Source organism: Harmonia axyridis, chromosome 2, assembly GCF_914767665.1.
Source record: "Harmonia axyridis chromosome 2, icHarAxyr1.1, whole genome shotgun sequence".
NCBI lineage: Eukaryota > Metazoa > Arthropoda > Insecta > Coleoptera > Coccinellidae > Harmonia > Harmonia axyridis.
The window spans coordinates 34,052,946-34,073,485 of record NC_059502.1 but is presented as its reverse complement, the minus strand read 5'-3'; the positions used below and the strand labels follow the sequence as shown (position 1 = coordinate 34,073,485).

The 20,540-nt window shown below is 32.4% G+C and overlaps 1 protein-coding gene across 1 annotated transcript; it reads right to left on the bottom strand.

Moving 5' to 3' along the window:
- Positions 1–1,260: 1,260 nt before the first annotated feature.
- On the bottom strand, positions 1,261–6,528 carry LOC123673585 (keratin-associated protein 9-7-like). The gene is made up of 2 exons (XM_045608166.1): positions 6,276–6,528; positions 1,261–1,653 (listed from the first exon to the last, which is right to left on the bottom strand). Exons 1-2 carry the CDS (start codon positions 6,445–6,447, stop codon positions 1,340–1,342), a joined length of 486 nt encoding a protein of 161 aa, XP_045464122.1. The 5' UTR covers positions 6,448–6,528; the 3' UTR covers positions 1,261–1,339.
- Between the last annotated feature and the right edge of the window lie 14,012 nt (positions 6,529–20,540).

The window sequence follows — 20,540 nt, the reverse complement described above, 5'->3', positions numbered from 1 at the left end:
TGTATATCCTAAGAATGTTAGTTTCGGAGATACAGGGTGATTAATGAAAACTGGCCTATTTCTCTGATATCCATAAAATTGAAAATGAGCAGTCCTATCATGTATGCATTTCGTGTTTTCGTTCACTCTTAACAAGCCAGCAAAACGTTTTATTTAATTCCACAAAATCACAGTTTACATTTTACAAAATAGTTACGTCATTTTGTTTTGATATTTATTTTTATTATCAAAAGGATAACCAGTTTGATTTTGCATACTTGTTATTATAGTTTACGAAGCGTGCACAACACCTAGTATGTGCTGAGGGTTTTAGAATGAACAGAAGTTGAACAGAAATATACGAAATTAGGAATTTCAGCTGATAACATTAACTATTATCACAAAAAAAACGACCTTTTTTCAGAAAGGCCACATAAAAAATATATATTCTTTCGATTGCTACTCTTTGGTAAAAAGTGTGCCATTCAAAATGAAAATTGCATCATTTATATTGAATTAAATATTTTTTCATGACAAAAACGACATTCCTCTAGAATATATAAGAAATATAGATTTCATAGTCTAAAGGAAAAAATGCAATAATCTGAGTACTAGCCTGTAAATATAAAAATTGAATAAAAGATTTTGAAGAATTGTATGAAGTGAACAAACCCACAAAATTTAAACAAAAGCGGACTGCTGATTTCCAAGTTAAGGATATCAGCAATTCACACCAATATTCATTAATCATCCTGTATCTCCGGAACAAACGGTCTCAAGATACACAACAAGCTACTTCTATGAAAGATCTGGCTGACCTGCGTTCACCACTAGGCTAAGGCTATCTACTCAACCACCCTATAGCTATATCTTTAAAACGTTAATTAATTTATATGATCTGTTATGAGCATCATATTCAAACCGAAATTAATGGAAAAAGTATTCTAGAATTTTTTGAATATCCTAAATATAGCAAAATATTTGAAACTCTCATTCTTCAGAAACATCCTGTAACTCAGGAACAAAGCAAAATATTCACGATTCCTGATATCTTATGATTTTGAAAAAAGAAATCGGGGGTTCTTTAAGAATTACTCTCTTAGTCTTATATTTTATGAGATGCTCTCATAAAAAAAGGAGTATCGAATTTGGGACTCCCTGTACTCTCATGAGCATGAATTTTGACACACAGATTCCTTTGAAAACGTCTACAACAATTTCGACTGTGTTGTTCAAAACTAAGAACTAAAACCATCCTTTTCTCATCGATTACTGATAAAATAAATATTTCCACGTTTATTTGATAACACATTACACTTTATACCAACAACAGACTGCTTCATCACAAACACAATTACGCTCACTTACAACAGAAATAAGGTCCGGCAGGATCGAAAGGAATAGTTCGGTGAGGCTCGCGCAAATCTATATGTGATATAATTTTCTTCAAACAAGTTGTGTGGCAATATCTCTTCGGTCCTATTCTGGCCCAACAAGATTTTCCAATTGCAGGAGCAAGGGGATACTTTTGGATCAATTGAGGACCAGCTATATACACTCTCGGTCTGTATCTACAATGCATAGGTCCGCATAAGGGGCCACAGCCAGGACCACAGCCTGGCCCGCAACCTGATCCACAATTTAGGGCACAAACTCCTTGACCACAGAAACGCCCTATAAAAATGAAAGAGAAATCAATAAAAAAAATTCGAAGAAAGCACTGGAAAGGAGTCAGGAGCTTTCGAGCTGTCGTCATTAGCTATTTTGCCTTTGAAGACCACCGAATTCTACATATATCTATAGGTTAATTATTATGGTTTCTGATTTTCATTTGCTAACCGCAGTCTGATCGGTTAGCAAGGAAATATTGGCTATTTTTTTTCGATATACTGCTTGAAGGAGCTCTCAAAAACTTACTCACTCCAAAAAGATGAATTTGGCTACCTACATGTAATGTTATTCAGAGGAAAATTATAATAATAATTATTCATGCTTATATCTTACATTCGTAATCATTACAACTTTGCTCAAAGAATTCTTTCATCGAATGAAAACCATTAGTAATGAAATATTTCTTAATACAAAAACGAAATTGTTTTTTTTTGGTTTCTCATTGAAAGAGGCAACTTGTTATATAGTTTAGATGCCCAAAACTTCATTTTTTGTTTTAGATGAAGAATTAATTTCTGACATCCATGCGTGGTGTCCGTGAAGTTAGCCCTCACTTTTTCGAAAATGAAGATTTTTTTGCATTCGTTATTAATTCATAAGTAACATAAAAATTTTCGTTTGTACCTCAAAGATACTGGTAAAGAAAATATCGCATTCCGCTGGGGTGCCAACTTCACGCTTTTTCTCGATTTTTTTCGAGAAAAAAATTTATTTGAAAGTCCATTGTTAGTAACATTTTGTAACACAAAAATTTCTGTTTGTAACTTAACCTATAGTGGAGAAATATCACTCCTAAAATGCAGGGCCGTCGCAATTATCTGCAAATTATATATTTTCCTTCTGCTTCCGATAGTAATTCGTTAGTAACAATTTGTAACACAAAAAAAATTGTTTGTAACCCAAACTATAGAACAGAAAAACAGCTCCCCTTACCTGCGGAATTACCATCCACTATTTCAAAAATTTCATTTTTTTTTGCTTTCGAGAGTACCTAATTCTTTAAAAACTTTCTTTAACACAAAAAATTTCGTTTGTAAACTTAACTATATAATAGAAAAACAGCGTCCCTAAACTCTGGATTTTGCAGTCAATTTTTCGAAAATTTCATATTTTTGTTGCTTCCATACCTAGAAAATTTTTGTAACACAAAAATTTTTATTTTTTATATAAACTATAATGAAAATAGCACCCCTTAACTATGTTTGGTAGCTTATTAGAAATCACGTCCCAGCAACAGTCTTGGACAACATTACCATCTGCCGCAGAAATGATGGAGCACTAGATTTGTACAATGATATGACCGAACAAATTAAGATTGTCTACCTACTATTGTATAGAACTTAAATATAATGTTAACAAAATATTATTTTGAGAATAAATTTCAATTTAACCATGTGGGAAATTATATTCATGAGTAATTTTACAATCAAGCTTCAAAAGAAACTTTTGTTAAATGAACTTTACCTAAACAAAAATTCAATTGATTTAGTGACTCATTTGGTATAGACATATCCATCCATTCAATTCTTCCGTGAATCTGCTAATTCTTCCACTGATCAATGGAATGACAGATCAAAATAATATATCAATTGAATAGTATTGAATAGAATATTGACTTTCAAACTGAATTTTTTTCGAGGAAAATCGAGAAAAGGCCTGATGTTGGCAACCCAGCGGAATGCTGCTAACACTTTTCGTGTTACAAATAGTTACTAACGAGTTACTTACGAATGCAGAAAAAAAAATCTTCATTTTCGAAAAAGTGGGTGAAAACTTCAAGGTTACCCTTGCGTGCTCTTGTGTTTTGATTGCGAACATCTGCATTCAACAGTTGAGTGTGGCTTTCATGAATATATTTCAAACATTCGTGAATGAACACATTTGGAACCGTTATAATTCCAAATTTTTTGAAGGAAATTCTTCAATCCGCTAAATTGGTGGTGTAAAAACTCCAAGTTTCATAATGGGTATGAAGGTATCATTGAACTGAATACTTCTTAAATTAAACACAGAAATATAGATAGGCATTCATCTACGTAGTGCAGACCGACGCGACGTTACGTACAAAAATCTGGAGTATAAGCGAATAGACTAGCACAACTTGACGCTGGTTGACGGCGACTTTCGGCTACTAATCTGGAGGATCTAGATTCTATATTATCGGAGATTCGCCGAGGTCATTCACACGTTCAATCTATGGACATTCTCTCTTTTCTGTAATCATTTGACAATGGACTTCACCACCACATTCCCCCCTATTGTGAAAGGTTTTGTGTACCGATTATTTTCTGTGTGACTCCTCATCAAATTTATCGGAAGAAATACTGTATATTATTATGTACTCGTTATAATTTCAATAATCAATTCAATTATTATTTTCACTGTGTACCGAGAGGCGAACTGATTTGCTCAAAAAAAATGATCGACGCATCGATTGGGTCTAGTCAGTTTTTCGTCACTTCCATTGGATATACCCTTGAAGATAAAGAAACACTTTTAGGTAGTTTTCCATTAAGGAGGTTCTATCGTCTTATGAAGAATCTCGTCCTCAAATTTGCTCGTGTTTATCTTTCTAGCCGTTCGTAAACGTGATAACTCTTAAAACAGAAAGATAAGGAAATTTAAAATTTTCAGGGATGTTTCGGATCTCGAATGTTTCGGTTAAATTAGTTGATGGGCAAAATCTGACTAGGGTAGGGCTGCCATAAATGTTGGAACATCGACCGGGACAAGTGGCACAGAAATAGGTTAAAATATCACACAATAATTAAAACCTCATCTGAGAGGTATTCATTTAATAATAATCCAGGGTTTCTATAGGATTACTGAGTTTTTTGCACTTAGTAGTTGAATTATAACACATTCCCCAATAAAATAAGATTTATTCAGACATATCGACTGAAATAATTTATAAAGAACAAAAATAATATCAACTCGCAATAAGAACAACATAAAGTCGCAACAATAAACAAATAGGTATGGTACCCTCTTTTTAAGGCTTGATCCTCGGTGCCCTTTTTTCAGCCCATTCATATATTCCAAAGTTTTGGCCTTTCCAATTAATTTTTTTCTCACATAAATACAAAATTCTACGTTTGTCATTTCATACTATAAGTTGTTTCTGCGTACTCATGAAAACCTTTCATCATTCGACCCTTTCAGAAAATATCGAAAGATATTTGAAAATTTTAAGACCAATAGACTGCACAGAAATTGACATCATATCGGCGGAAGTGGAAGCAGTATTGTGAAGTATGTGCGCTGGACAACCGATAATTATGATGTCTTTGGAAAAAATTTCTTCTGATGAGAAAAAACTCGCCTTTATTTTTCTTCGAAGTAAGTACATATTTAGGTTATCCGAACTGACAGCGAAAATATTTCATATAGAAATATTAAGATCCTCTAAAGATTCAATACAAAATGAAGTGATTGTATAAGGCAATTTATTTGGCCATGTGTCCAATTTTAATAATTTTATTTTCAATCCTTCAGTTTCAGAAAAATAATGTTTGAGCAACGGAAACAGTATTTCAGCTTTATGATTACTGGAATCCGTTGAGATTCCATGAAAACAAATTTTGTCTCACCCACCCTATCTATATAAGGAAATATGAATCTCAAAACGGTCAAATTACTGACCGGGACAATTGAATACTGACCGGAACACGGGGACTCAATGGTCCAAACCGGGACATGTCCCGGCGCACCGGGACGTATGGCAGCCCTAGACTAGGGGTTCCGTAACTGGTTGAACGAAATTTTGTTTTCCTGTTAATTTGAAAATTCTAGATTCGATGGATATGAAATATGCATTTGGATCTACACTTTCAAGTATCGCGCAAAATTTCTTGTTGATCGCAAAACCAGAACCACAAAAAATTTGAGAAGAATATCGAAAGAAATTACTCTGAAATCTTTGAGATTTTGAGTAAACCTATATAAAAAATAACTACTTTTACCTTCATGCAGAATTTTTTGTGGATAGCAGTACCAAAACCAATGAAAACTTAAGCAAAATATCGAAAAAAAACCTAATATTTCGGTGAGAACAGATCAGACCGAGTTCAAATTTTGCCGTAGGTCAATCGAAAAAAAAATCACTAGCATGATATTCATTCATCTACCAATTGTACCCTTGAAGATCACACATACCAATTCACAGTTTTCTAAGTACGTAATTGACCCATGGATGACGAGCGTTCAAGAGTTCCTAACTTCTCGTCAGTGCTTGGTGTATTTTTCTTTGAGGATGATTTATCTTTAGAAATACTGTATGATATATGTAGATACTTAAATGATTTTCTTTGGAGTATTTCCTCGAAAATACCTACTCATACTTATGTCATCCATAAATTTTTTGAAAGTTTAAAAGTTTTTGAGTAATTTAAGTTAAATTTCCAAGAGGATAGCATCAGAAAGGTTTATCAAAATTATAGACCAGTATTTCTTAATCTGAGTTGTACAGTGACTTAATTAAACACAGTGGCAACAATTCTTTCAATTTGAGCATAAAAATGGCGAATTTCTCAGAGCATTTTCTATTCTACGATAGTTTCGTTGATCTTGTATTACCAAGCTTTCGCCTATTACTCGTTAATAATATTTGCGAGTGTAGTTCTTACCTGCTGGACACCAGGGAGCACGTATTCCGCATCCAGGTCCACAATCAGGACCACATTTGGCTACAGGTATACAAGTTGTTCTGGGACCAAACCCACAACATGGTCCGTGATCTCCACAACCGTGACAACAGCCACAACAACCTGTTCCACAACATCCTCCACCACAAACCATCCTAAGAAATTTGATATTGTATTATCATTACCTAGAATTTTGACTATAATATTTAAAACTGACAGTTTGTCAAGTGTCGTGAGTATTCATAGAGCTTGGGATCCTTAAACCATTTTCATATTTGCGTTTCAGTCACATGAAAGTAATAAAGAAGGAGGTCTTTTTTTCATTTTTCAACTTTAGTTGCGTCGGACTAAGACCTCATCCTCCACTCCCTCTGGGTTTCGAATGAGGAAATAAAACAAAGTCATCATAATAGAAGAAATAAAGCTGAAATAGTTTATATGATATATACATGTATGCAGGTGCTAGGTTGGTCAGCCTGGGGTAGATGAAGAAGAAGGCCGAAAAAGAATTATACACAATATGTCAAGGAGTTCATGAGTGTAAGAAATCTATCGGAAAAAGACAGTATAGATAGAAAATAATGAAAGTTGGGTATTGTAAGGCGACGTTTGACGCTGTAAAATAATTGGTATACATATACAGGATTCACAGAGTAAACAGCAAATCTAGGTACATGCTGACCCATAGAAGCCAATATCGTAGCTAAAGAAGAAGAAATTGGAGCTTCATCACACAAGGCGAGGATGCTCGATCACCAGCCGACCCGCCTAATGGACCCCTACCTTAACAGTAGTGAGCATTTGGTGCCAGCCCTAGATCTACCAGTGCTAGCTCTTGGTATGGTATTTGAACCATTGGTGCCTCCTATCACGATACCTCTTTTAAAAGTTTGGATAGTAGATTCCTTCAATCAGTTTTTCTTCTTTCATCATTTCTTCAATAGGAAGATTCACTGATGATATTCACTTGGTTAGATAAGATCAGAAGTTGACTTTATTATTCTGAAAATAGTCTTATATGCTTGTGATGCACACACAAGGTGGGAGGACTTTTCTCTTGCTATTCTGATCTTCCTTGGCTTTCAAACACGATGTACTCAGGAACCATGCCCAAGATTTATCATTCATACTTTTACATACGTTTTTGAAAATCTTTACTGCTGCACTAGCAGTGCCCCCACAGATTTTCCACTGAAGCTTACTGCCTAAGGTTGTTCCTAGACTCACTATTGCATAGTTTAATAGTCTACTAATATTTAGGTTAATAGTCAGTCCGACTGACAATAACTATTGATCAATAATTTTTAGGAGCTTCTATAATGAATGGCATAAGGTGTCCTCCAATTCATCTTTGGCTATTAAGACTATTTCATGATCAGCATGTAGTAACCATTCAAAGTCGAGTTCCATTTGTTCGTGGGAAAGGTTAGTTTCCTCAACTCACCCATGTACATTTTCTACAAGACTTTGGTGATGGATGCTGTAAACTCTCATACGTTTTCTATTCTACCATTCGCATTCCGATTTATCAATCAGTATTCCAATCGAACAAATTTTTCTTTTCATTTCGTTCGAGAAACTCCTACGAACCTTACAATGAACGAGCTAATGAGCATCAAGAGAGTGATAAGCAATTAAAAAGTACAAAGTTTTCTCTTCGCGAACAAAAATATAGGTCCCTGGAGAAGTCATCAAATCCTATAGAACCCTCACACGCACTCCTTAAAGAATTTCTCGAAAAAGTCACTTGTGTCATCCGTGCGCAACATTTCTATTTCATTTTCATCATCTCATTTACGACGTGAGAACAGAAATCGGTCCCAGGCCACCCCACGAACCAGACCGCCCGCTAAAACCGATAAAAATGTTGTCCAAAAGCAAAATTGATAAATGAAAAAGCCACGGAGTCTGCGCATCGGAGAAGAACACGACATTTCCACAGCTATCAGGCGCTCCGAGATGTGCTATCCAGCATCAGTTGCGTTCGAATTCCGAGGGCTGTAGCATACGGGCAGTGAATACGCTGTTTTTCCGTGCCGAATATTCCCGGAGCGTTGTACGTGTCTTCGTCGAAACGCTTCCTGTTTCAGTGCGAGAGTTTTCCGCATGCAGGATAAAAGGGAATAATCTTCGAGGGTCCCACTTACAATGTGAGTGATATATGTCGAAAAAAAAAATTGGTGGAAAATTTGAAAAAAAAAAGATCAGAGTCTTCAGCGGAAAATTTATATCCCAGTAGAAATAACAGATATTTCAACAGCGTTTTTGAAAGGATTTGTCAATATTTAAGATTTATATTTAAGGATCATTCATGAGAGTTTGCATCCTATTTCAGTTATGCCTTGAATCTATCTATACGTGGTTTTGAATTATGATGACCTGTTGTTTCGATATAAGTTTAGTATTTTAATGGGTTCAAGGTCTGAAGATGACAAAAAGCAATTTTTCAGTTGCCGACAGTTTCGATACTTTTTATGATCATCATCTGAGTTCTGAAAAGAGAGATACACATTATTTAATATCCTGTTAAAGAGCAGTACTTCCTGGAATAACGAAGGACTTTGTATTAAATCGAAATTTTTAAATGCAACCTCAAAAAAGTACCAGGACTATGAGAATGGAGATAACCATTTATATTTAAATAATTGACAGTTACAAAAAAAAACTACAAATTCAGATAAATTGTTCAAAATTATTGACAAAATACCCTTCTATGATTGTAAACACGAAGTTATACTTATTTGTTAATCAAATTAAAATTTAAACTAATACAACAGAATATTGAAAAGTCGTTCATTCTTTACTGGAAAATCAAAGGACTTTGTATTGAATCGAAATGAAAAAATTTTAAATGCTATCTCAAAAAAGTACCACGACTAAGCGAATGGAACAGAAGATATTGTATAGCGTTTGATGGTATCCTCATTACGCCAATTATTTTCGAACGCATGTTTGCAGAAATTAACTTCAATTATTCATATTTATGTATGGATCATTCATGAGAGTTAGCAAACTATCTCGGTGATGTCTTGACTATTGCGTCAATATTCTAATACACATACCACCCTCAATATTCAAATTATTGACGTGTAAGAAAAAAACTCCAAATTCAGATGAGTCGTTCACAATTATTGACAAAATACCGTTCCATAATTGTCAACACGTAGTTATAAGTATTTGTTAATCGAATAAAAATTAATATTGAATACGAAAGAATATTGAAATTTTCTGTTCATTAGGTACTTCCTGGAATATCGAAGGACTTTTTATAGAAATGATATCAAAAAATTTTTAAATGCTATTTCAAAAAAGGACCACGACTAAGCGAATGGAACAGAACATGTTGTTTGCAGAAATTAACTCAAATTATTCATATTCAAGGATTATTCATGAGAGTTAGCATTCTATCTCGGAGATATCTTGACTATCGCGTGAATATTCTAATACACATACCATCCTCAATATTCAAATAATTGACAGTGCAAGAAAAAATCCAAATTCAGATAAATCGTTCACAATAATTGACAAAATACCCTTCCATAATTGTCAACACGAAATTATACTTATTTGTTAATCGAATAAAATTTTATATTGAATACAACAGAATAGTGAAATTTTCCTTTCAGTACTTACTGAAGAGGACTTCGTGTGCAATATCAAAAAAGTACTACGGCTAAGCGAATAGATCAGAAAATTAGCAAAATTAATTCAAATTCTTTGTATCGCTTTGGAAGGTATCCTAATTACGTCAATAATTTGAATATCTGATGGTGTATAAAAAATTTCACCTCAGATGAATCGTTCATTCTAATCAACAAAATACTCTCCAATAATTGTCGACACGAAGTTATATTTATTTGTTAATCGGATGATTCAAAATTTAAATTGAATCAAACAGAATTTTTAAATTTTCCTTTCAGTACTTTGTACTTCACTGTCATCTCAAAAAATTACCACAAATGTACGAACGGAACACTTAATATGCAAAATGCATACCAATTTATTGTATCCCTACAAAGGTATTCTTATTACGCCAAAAATTTTACAACACATGTTTGCAGAACTGAACTTTTATTCTCGATGTGAATTATTTCTTATTAATTCTTTGGAATGAAAAAGATCGCCTTGTAGTTTTAATTTTGGATAGAAAAAAATGTCAGCTAGAGCAATATCAAGGAAATTAAGTGGTTGTTCAAAATCATTTATTGAGTATATTTGTCGTGAAACCAAATATGAAAATGGACATTTTATACTAGTCAGAATCACAAAATTTGAGATGAAGTGACTAAATAAAGCACTATAAATGTATCTACATGACAGATAACTTAAAAATATTTTTTCTAAATGAATTTTTATATAATTCATTTATAATAAACTTCAAATCAGTTCATAATCGGATTGAAGTCGATCAGATAAGTACATGAATGTATGTAAATAATCAATATCATTCATTAAAATTAAAAAATATGGAATATAGCCTCTATTCCTGAATATGATCAATTCTAAAAAGTGCGACCTGAAATGAAAGAAAGAATTATGTGGTACACTCCTTCAAAACTTTTACACCATTCGTATGATTCATTCATTCGAATATTTTTCTTTGATAGCAAACGTTTCACTTTTCGAAAAAATACATTCATGTTATTCAGATCGGTCATATAATTTATGGTCGTGAATTGTAAATAGCACTTAAATAATCTGGTTTCATTTGTTGGCAAAAATGTGGTTTCTCATTCAAAATTTGCACCAAAGAGGGGATAATTGCATTCTTATGAAATATTCCAGATACGAAATTTTCACGGTATCTATAACCACAAAAAAAAAAGGATAAAAAACTTTTCCGGATATTGAATCAGTGAATGTCTCGGTGTATGTATTTGAAAGGAATACTTCATAATTTTTCAAGTATCTCATTTCAAAACTTAAAGTAAAAAAAATATAATTCAAAAACTGTAGATACCTGTAATTGTATCATAATACCTACTGAATAGAACATTTTTGTCATGGTTATAGGAAAATCTCTTTTTGTAAAATGTCAGGTCGAAATAACAAAAAAAAATGTTTGGACAATATCTTTTTGGAAATCTTGCTGGATTGTGATTTATTTCTGACTTTCATATAGCAGTGCTGCTACAAATTATCGTCGAGTATTTTAGAACCTAGAAATTCGAATGAATCATTAGTATCTAATATTCAATGAAAGACATCCCAGTCGTTGATTCATTATGAATGTATCATGAAATAATTTCAACATCAATTTTTTGAAAAAACAATCAATGTATTATCAATGAAAAAGCAGCAAAAGTGGTGAAAAGTACTTGGAAAATATAACATCCCATAGATGTAGATCAACAATAGCTTCTGAACGATTTCGGTAGAAATTTGTCGATCAATGATGATACTGACAAATATCTACTGTGATTATTCTACTCAAACTCAATAAAAGTAGCAAGCAACGTTAATTCTAATACATTTCTTTTATTAGTAAAATTGTTATTTTTGATTTGATATCGAATACCCTTCTGTAATCGAAAAAAACTTGAAAAAACTTCTGCTAAATTGCTAATAAAGAGGATAAAATATGACGTATTGCTTTCTAGTATTTTTCAATCATCTCCTATATAAAAAGTCTATTCCATGTAACAACAGTTTCTATCCTATCTACAAATATAATCTGAGTAAGAAGGTTCATGGAAATCGAGCTGACTTTTCCTATTGAGGTTCCTACATAATTGCGTTATGGATATAGGAGTTGATATATTTAATACATATTCCACTAATTGTCACAAGATATTTATGAGCACCAAATGTCATTCGTCCCCATATCAATCCATCGATATCATGGATACCTAAATTCATCAATTCTGCTGATTCGGAATTCCGCAGAGACTTCGTGAATGATAAGCTAATAAATTTACAGCTCCAAAATGCAAATACCGTCAGTTCATTATTCAGACTTGATCTTCATATATCCACATATCATATAATATGTTACCGGCCAAACCTTGCATCAGGACTAACTATAATAGTTTGTTCTAGGCCAAATCGGTTTATTTCCAGCGTTGCAGGATATACCTACTTGTTCTGATCAGCACAATACAGTTTGGACCTAATGCCTTAGGCTTTACTAGTTTAGTCTAAGCTGAATTGATTGAATCGTTGCAAGTGACAAAATAAACATGTTGGAACCTGTTAACGTGTTTCGTTTTCTGCGCTTGTTCCATTTAGCCATTCATTGATTTCATTATATACAGTGTCTGTTGGTTTCGAATGATGAATGTCTGGAATGATTGAGTTGATTTGACTCATAATTAATTAGTCGTCTTAATCAATTCTGCCTGTCCGTCAGAATGTTAACTCTAGAAAATAATCCTAGAAACTAAAATTTTGAGTGTGCATTGATTTAAGTTTTCTTAATCCGGCGAAACTAATGGTCTAGTGGGGTTTTCTATACTAACGTTTCGGTTACCACTGCTGTGCGCCTCTTCGTTGGTTTCTAGGTCGAATAATGTAACACGATGCTAATGCTGATCAATTGAGCAGTGTAAAGCTTCATATTATATTGAAAATAGTTTTTTAAAACTACCTATTAAACTAATTTGTTTAAGCTCGGTTAAAGGCGAACTAGATACTCAATAATTTTTCAAATTTTCTTTGGGTGCGACCTGTAATATTTCCGCCATTGCATCACCCAATGACACGAAGTTTTCCGATCACATCAAACTACAGGGTGTTAGGTAAATATGCGACAAAAATTCAAGAGATTATTCAGTCGACTATTCTGAGGATATTTTATCTATACGTCCACCTCGACCAATCCAGCGATTTCCGTATATACTTGGATTTATTCAAAATATTTTTCGACTTATATCTGCAACAAAGCACCTTTTCAAAAATTATCAAAGGATAAAATATCCTTTATTCCAAGGAATAACCTCTTCAAATTTTTGCCACATGTTTACCTAACACCCTGTTTATTCACTGGTCACATTATTGCAGATTTGAGGTTTGAGACCAGTTATGATTTCATTGAATTAGCGGTTTTCAATTGTTATTATTTGTTTCTAAACTTGACTCAAACCAAATATAAATGAGTAATAACTTTCAACAGGGAGGTAGGAATTAAAAAAAAACTTTTTTTTTCAATCCTACCTACAAAGTTCAGCAATGATAATGGTCCTAACAGAGAGTTGGATGGAAAAACAATTATGTAAAAATGTAATTGGTAACAAATCATACACTCAGTTTCTTCCTGCTAACTCGAGTTATGTAACTCGAATTCAATTAGAGTTGCCTGACTTTCAAATCGAGTTAACTCGAGTCGTGTTTTTTCCTAGTTGACACATCGCTAAAATGAGCCCTTTTTACGATTATTATGCATTATTTTCTCTATTTCGCTGAATTTTTATTGAAAATAATGAAATATCTACATGAAAATTGTTCAGTGAGTATTGCATTGGAAAGTGTTTGTTATCAGAACTATTTTCTGCATCACAAACTTGACAGATAACAAATAAATTTGTGACAGAAGAGTTTCGAGTATCAACATATTATAATGAAATATTCATTCGAATTATAATTTATATAAAATGAACCATACTACCATGAAATTTGTGTAACCCTGAAATATTCTCGGACGATGTTATTCTACAAGTTATGACAGAATGAACATATTTGCCAGAGAATTATAGAATAGTTATTTCTCTCTTTCAGTATCGTTATAAGTCCACTACAGTACTAAAAACAGTGCTGTAATGAACTCATTACAGCATTGTTTTCAGTAATATTTTTTGTTTTGTGGTTGTCAACATAGACTATCCCATCAAATTTCAACACACGTCAATTGTCAATATAATATAATTTTGGATATAGTGAAATGATTTGCAACTTTATTCGCAATTTATCTCAATTCTGGTGGTGATAAATCGATTTCTTCAGACAAAATTCACGAATTTAATGCGTAATTATAAATCATTTCAAAATTCGAAACATACGGTTCAAATTCCGTAATCTGTCAATTTTCGTAACAGTCACACCGACTGCCAAGACAAAAGTCACTAGGAAGTGTAATCTGAATTTTTCAATGATTTTTCGTTAATATTTCACAAAATTTGAATGAAATAGAGAAAATATCGTCTAATACCTGTTGCAGAAGGCAATTCCAACAAGAATGCGAAATTCTAAAACGTAGGAGCGATTTTTTGGACGCATGAGTAATAGGAGCCCATTCTGCAACTTGTTTTAGAATATACTATGACAACACAACAGCAGAATCATTCATATTCTTCCACACGTTCAAATTTCAATGAAGGAGTGTTAGATTTACTGTTTTTATTGAAATCAATAGAATATTTTCATTTAGTAACTTTTACATAGAAAAATGTTAGTTGGCAGAGCAGCTTTCTTCATTATAAATTAATTTTTTTTATTTATTTATAAATTTGACAGATAATTTATAATAAATAATGATTTGTGACAGGATCATTCCGATCACCAACATAATATAATTATAAAATATACAGGGTGAGTCTTTGACTTGTACATAAATTTTAACCGAAGATTCCTGAAGTCAAAAGAAACACTTTTTTCCTTTATAATTTTTTCCGATTCGGCCCGGTTACAAAGATACAGGCTGTTGAAAATCGATTAAAAAATTTCATTTTCGGCTATATCTCGTAAATGGTTCTATCGAAGGAGATGATTTTTGGAATATAGCTATTCCTTGATGTGATACATCTTTTCCGAACACAAGATTCCCTACACATCCTTCAGTTTCTTCATTATGAACATTACATCCCATAAAAATACCAGAAATTCATAGAACACAACTCTCAAAAGTAATTTGAACGTTCATTGAAGAATATTTGGCTAATTTGAAAAATAAAAGTATTCCTTATATTTTCTTGTACAAAGCGCCGTTTTAGAGTAACTTGATCTTAAAAAAAAAAAATTATCTGTGAAATTCAAAAAATTGGGTACTTTGGCTAAATGCAACTCTGTTCTGTTGTGGAAAAAAGTCCACAGTAATGAATATTTACTATGATGTCATGTCCCAGGTTTTAGAATTGAAGTACTAGCCAACTTAGTTTGAAAATGAAGTTATTTGAATAAGCTCACCTCAACTCCTCAATTTGATTACAAATTACTGAGCTTTAACACAGCTCTGATAATAAGAAGATACTTCATTAAAATCAACATTCTTTTCGAAAAGTCCAGATTACCCATAAAGCCCATGTTTAAGAAAGTTTTCACAAAATAGTACCATTATAATGAAAACCATCAATATCCCACTAAAGACTGCTGCTATCGAACAACACTATATTCTTCTTCGGGCCATTCAAACTCACATCGAAACATACCACTAGGTACATACTAGACAAATTTTCAATTGATTGAGATTGAATATTTTTATTCTTTTGCTATTCCATAAATTCATCCTAGAGCATATGATTGACATATTTCCAAGAGTGCCATAATTGTTTTAATGTGAAAACAAATAGTTGAGTTGAAAGAAACAGGCAACAGAAATTGTGGATATTTATATTGAATATTTCTCATTTATTTTCAATGGCAAAATCAAGATGAATCATGTAGAGGGGTTGGCTATGTAGGTACATATTATAGTACAAATTTGATTACAAGTGGAGTTCAACATTTTCCATTGATTACAGAGCCATAAAACTTTATTTCCATATTTTCACACTGATGGCTTCAAAAATATTGATGCAGATCAATATTTTTATGGGATAGTTGAAACAAATCAAATGCTTCATTTCATAAAGGAATTTTGCTTTCTATCAGAATGCACACTTATTTATATTGTATCCACACAATTATTTTGGAAATTGTTATTAAATTTCTTGAAAATATGTATGGAACTTCAATATTCTGTTAGGTTTCTTCAAATCTTCGATGATTTTCATTTTATGCAAACAATAATATCAAATATCATATCACAATAACAGTGTAAACAGGAAATGAAAATGAATATTTTAGGTTAGAACATAGATTATTCGAACTACTTTGTTTAAATTTGCAACACTAGAAATTTGAGGTTCAAACTTAAAACCACAGACTACTAGTCTGTGTTAAAACTTTCACAGATGAATATTATTTATTTTAGAATGTTAGGTTAAATGGCATTCTTCGTACGAAATCAAATAAACAACGATATAAGTAATATAAATGCGATATAATAAAAGAATGGATATGAATTATGAATATCAGAGCTGAGCCAATATGGGTGGTAGCGAGCTCAATTCGTTATGATTATCGAAAATGAAATAGAAAATCAAGAGAACAATATTTAATCGTTATCATCAATGAAATTGGAATAACTCATTTATTATATTATAAATATACTACTTTTTTCAACAAATGGAATATTCAAAGTGAGTTTATAATGGTTTTTCTAATTTAGTAGCTTATTTCCAAGGTTCAAATGGTATATCTTATACTTGCAAAAACTTCAGTGGTCCGGTTTCCAGGGGTGAATTAGCTCATTATGAAAATTTAAAATTGCTATATCTTTTTAACCGGGCCGAATCGGAAAAAATGGTAAATGAAAAATGTGTTTTTTTTGACCTCAAGAATCTTCGGTTAAAATATATGTACAAGTCAAAGACTCACCCTGTATAAATCGTGACAGGAGCTACAGTTCTGAGTACCAATATACAATCATGAAATAGAACCATGAAATATGTGTGCATCTGAGATATTCTCGCACGATTTCGTTCTACAAGGTGAGAAGATTTCACGGATTTTCCATCGAGTAAGAGAAATTAATAATTCCGAGTTACAGACTTAAAACAAACGTTGCTTCTGTTAGATTTCAAACGAAAACCAAAATATTGAAATAAATATACTAAGTAATACAGAGAATATTGAAATAATACATATGGAGACAATTTATAGCGTCGTGGGCTACGTATAATCTCTAAATCGGCAATGCTTGAGTGCTACTGCAGAGGCACATGCTCAGTTATGGGGATGACAGATGTATTTGGCAGGGATCAATGAGTGCCAAACTGATGCTGATGAGGGCGCACCATCGAAATTGGCTCGAGAACCAATACCCAAAAAGGTAGATATGCGAGCTTACAGGTATGAAAACAAAAGGATTAATTGTGAAGTTATCAAATTGCCTACCATTAGCTATGAAATACAAATCATTTCATAGAAAATCATTCTGAACGTTTTTCCATTGGATATTCTGTGTAATAAATTGACTTTTCGCAACAACAAATTGGAAAACTGAACAAAATACCGGAACGCAATAGGGAAGTATCAATCAATTTATTTCACACTGAATATTCATTTTATCAGAGTAATATAAATTCGATAACTTGAATAAATAATGGAACACAAAAATTGAATCAGATTGCTACGGTCGCAACGAATTTGTTTTAACATTGATTAATTTACTCTTCCGCTTCGAAAATGTTTTCAATATCTACCATGTATATTTTGGGAGAGTTTCACTCATCCCAATCCATGATGAATAGTTGAAATTCTTTGGATTTTATTTTGAGCTGAAGCTTTAATATTAAATGCACCATATTTTCATCAGGGAATTGTTGTTTTTGAATTCAAATTGCAGTAAAATTTCAACGTTTCAATGTAAACAAGATATTATCGATGAGGAAGCAGTTTTATCGGTATAATCCGGAATGATTGGCTAGAATAATGCATTGCTATAAGTTGAAACCACACTGAAAGAAATATTGTTCGTAATATCAATTAATGCCGTTCATCGATCTTACGTGCGTTAATACAATGTAGTTTTCATTATGCCAACGAACAAATTCGTTTAAGTTGAAATTCATGTTACGTACAGTTTCGTTGTCCCAATGAACAGGCGTTCGTTGACGGTTTTAGTGCTTACTCGGCTTTTGGATTAACAGTTCATCATAGGAATGTACACAGTACATCAACTCAATGAGAGATATTCATCCCCCCAATGAACTTGGTACGTTGGCCCAATGAATTTGTTCAACATAGCCGACCGTCTACTAACAGATCACGTGACTCGCGTTAATGAAAGAATAACCCATCCGAATTGGAAATGTTTGGTGGTTCGATTGGAAATATTAATTTACTGCTTTAAACTGAGAAAAACCCATCTTTTTTTTATAAAGCAATTATTTGAAGGATATTTATTCACAACTATTACAGCAAATTTATATTTGATATACTTATTCATAAATAAGTAAATCATGCATTGAAAAAAGTTTATTAATAAAGAATTGATATTTGTTTACAAGGTATTTATGTAATAACATAACTAATTTATATGAACTCACATAACATAAATTCATTTTCAACCGGTAGTTAACAAACATTTGCTATATATGAATAAACTCTTACTTCAGTAGGTAATATATCCACTAAAAATATGGGAATTATTAATAATTAACAACTAAGATAATTCTAGCGATCACATAGATGAACAGCCTTCTTTTACATGCTTAAAATCCGTGTATACACACGGATTATTTTCATTATTTCCTTTTCAAACTAAAAATTTGTGTTACTTTGGGCTCATTGAATACTGCTGAGCCCATCTGTACTGAATTTTGGGTTTAGATCGTACCTGCTTAGTAATGTTTGTTGACCAATGAATGAATGCAACCGAGATGACTAGGGTTCAGACCCCAATACCCAATACGAAGTCTAAAAAAATATGATGTGTACAAGGCCAGACCGACCTAGTTTGGCAAACGGTCCTTCTCACATCCAAACAATCACATTCAAGAAACAGCCCAAATAACTAGGAAACAAATACGTTATTCATTACTGAATTGAATTATCATTCTTATTCTACATAGAATTATAAATAATGCTTATCTTTAATTATCAAATGAAAAATTAATACCAACAAACTTTATTGATATTTAATTAGTGAATACTGGAATTGAATAAAATGCTCCAAATTAATGATATTTATTAATTATTACTCAATACTATATTAACACAGCTATATTTATTTTAATCGGAACCCCTACCATTAATCATCCGTTAAGGTCACACTACATTTATTTACCCATAATTCAATTTAATAATGCTGAATATATATGTGGTCGATTGAAATAAATATAGCTGAGTGTTATATATTATTTATTGATAATTAATAAATGGCATTAATTTGTAGCATTTTATTCAATTTCAATATTGACATGACGCCAACTCATAGTTCTGTGATTTGATGTCTTGATGGACTGTCGTCTGTCATTCTCAAATATACCGCCATTTTCACCAGCATTAAGGTTAGAATATTTTACCGGTTAAATAATGCTGATGTAAAGAAATCATTGGATTTTCGGTTAGTTCCTAAGTTTCTTACACGTGCAAAGTGTTTAATATAATATGAATATTTAATAGTGGAAAACGTATTCAATTTTTTACGCTAGTGAGAAAACCTAAATACACATCGAGTGCGACGTAATCAATCACAAATCATCTTGAAGCAACATAGTTGAATTTTCTGGATGCCTCATTTTATCGATTAACTCTTTACATATTCAAGATAACAGTGAAATCAGAAGAATAGATGAAATATCGAAATTTACCAAAGATAACTATCGTTTGTAAAATATGCAATGCCATTTGTTACGATGTCTTTGTAATCGGTTATTTCAATTAGATGATACGATCCTAATAATACAATAAGAATTTCAACCTACTGCGACCAGATGTTGAGGAAATACTAAACATTTGTTTTCGATATTGTTCTTGATTCTTTTAATATTCTTTGGTAAACATGAAATTTTGCATGAATTCTGAAATTGATGAATAGTTTCGAGTATTGTCTGAAGAATTAATTACAAAGCAGCAAAATCGAGGTGTAAGCTTGTTTTTGGCCCATGCTATAGATGTATATAATGTCGTATCGAATAAGTCTCTCCGAATCTCTTTGATCTAACATTCGAATACCGAGGTAGTGCTCTAATTCAATTGCAAATTTTTCCATTCCACTCCGAGATGAAAGAATGGTATTATTTTGTTCTGAGAATGCAACCCTCGAGATATTTTTCCAATTTTCCTTTTCTCCAGATTGTGCGCACCAAACAAGAAGATGAAAGTCGCATAATATTTCCGTATGTGTGTAATTATTCTTTTTTGTTTCCTTTTGGAAGTCATATCGTATGATTAGGAGCTACGATATCTGTATGAGAGAACATTATCTATTCACTCTTTGACAGTGAACTGAATGATATCCGGCATTTGAAACCCAGTAAGAATATTGTT

Excerpts from the sequence above, each read along its gene's own strand:
- LOC123673585 (XM_045608166.1), bottom strand. The coding sequence starts at position 6,447 with ATGGTTTGTGGTGGAGGATGTTGTGGAACAGGTTGTTGTGGCTGTTGT. Across the intron at positions 1,654-6,275 it reads TGCTCCCTGGTGTCCAGCAG|GGCGTTTCTGTGGTCAAGGA; the intron begins GTAAGAACTACA and ends TCATTTTTATAG.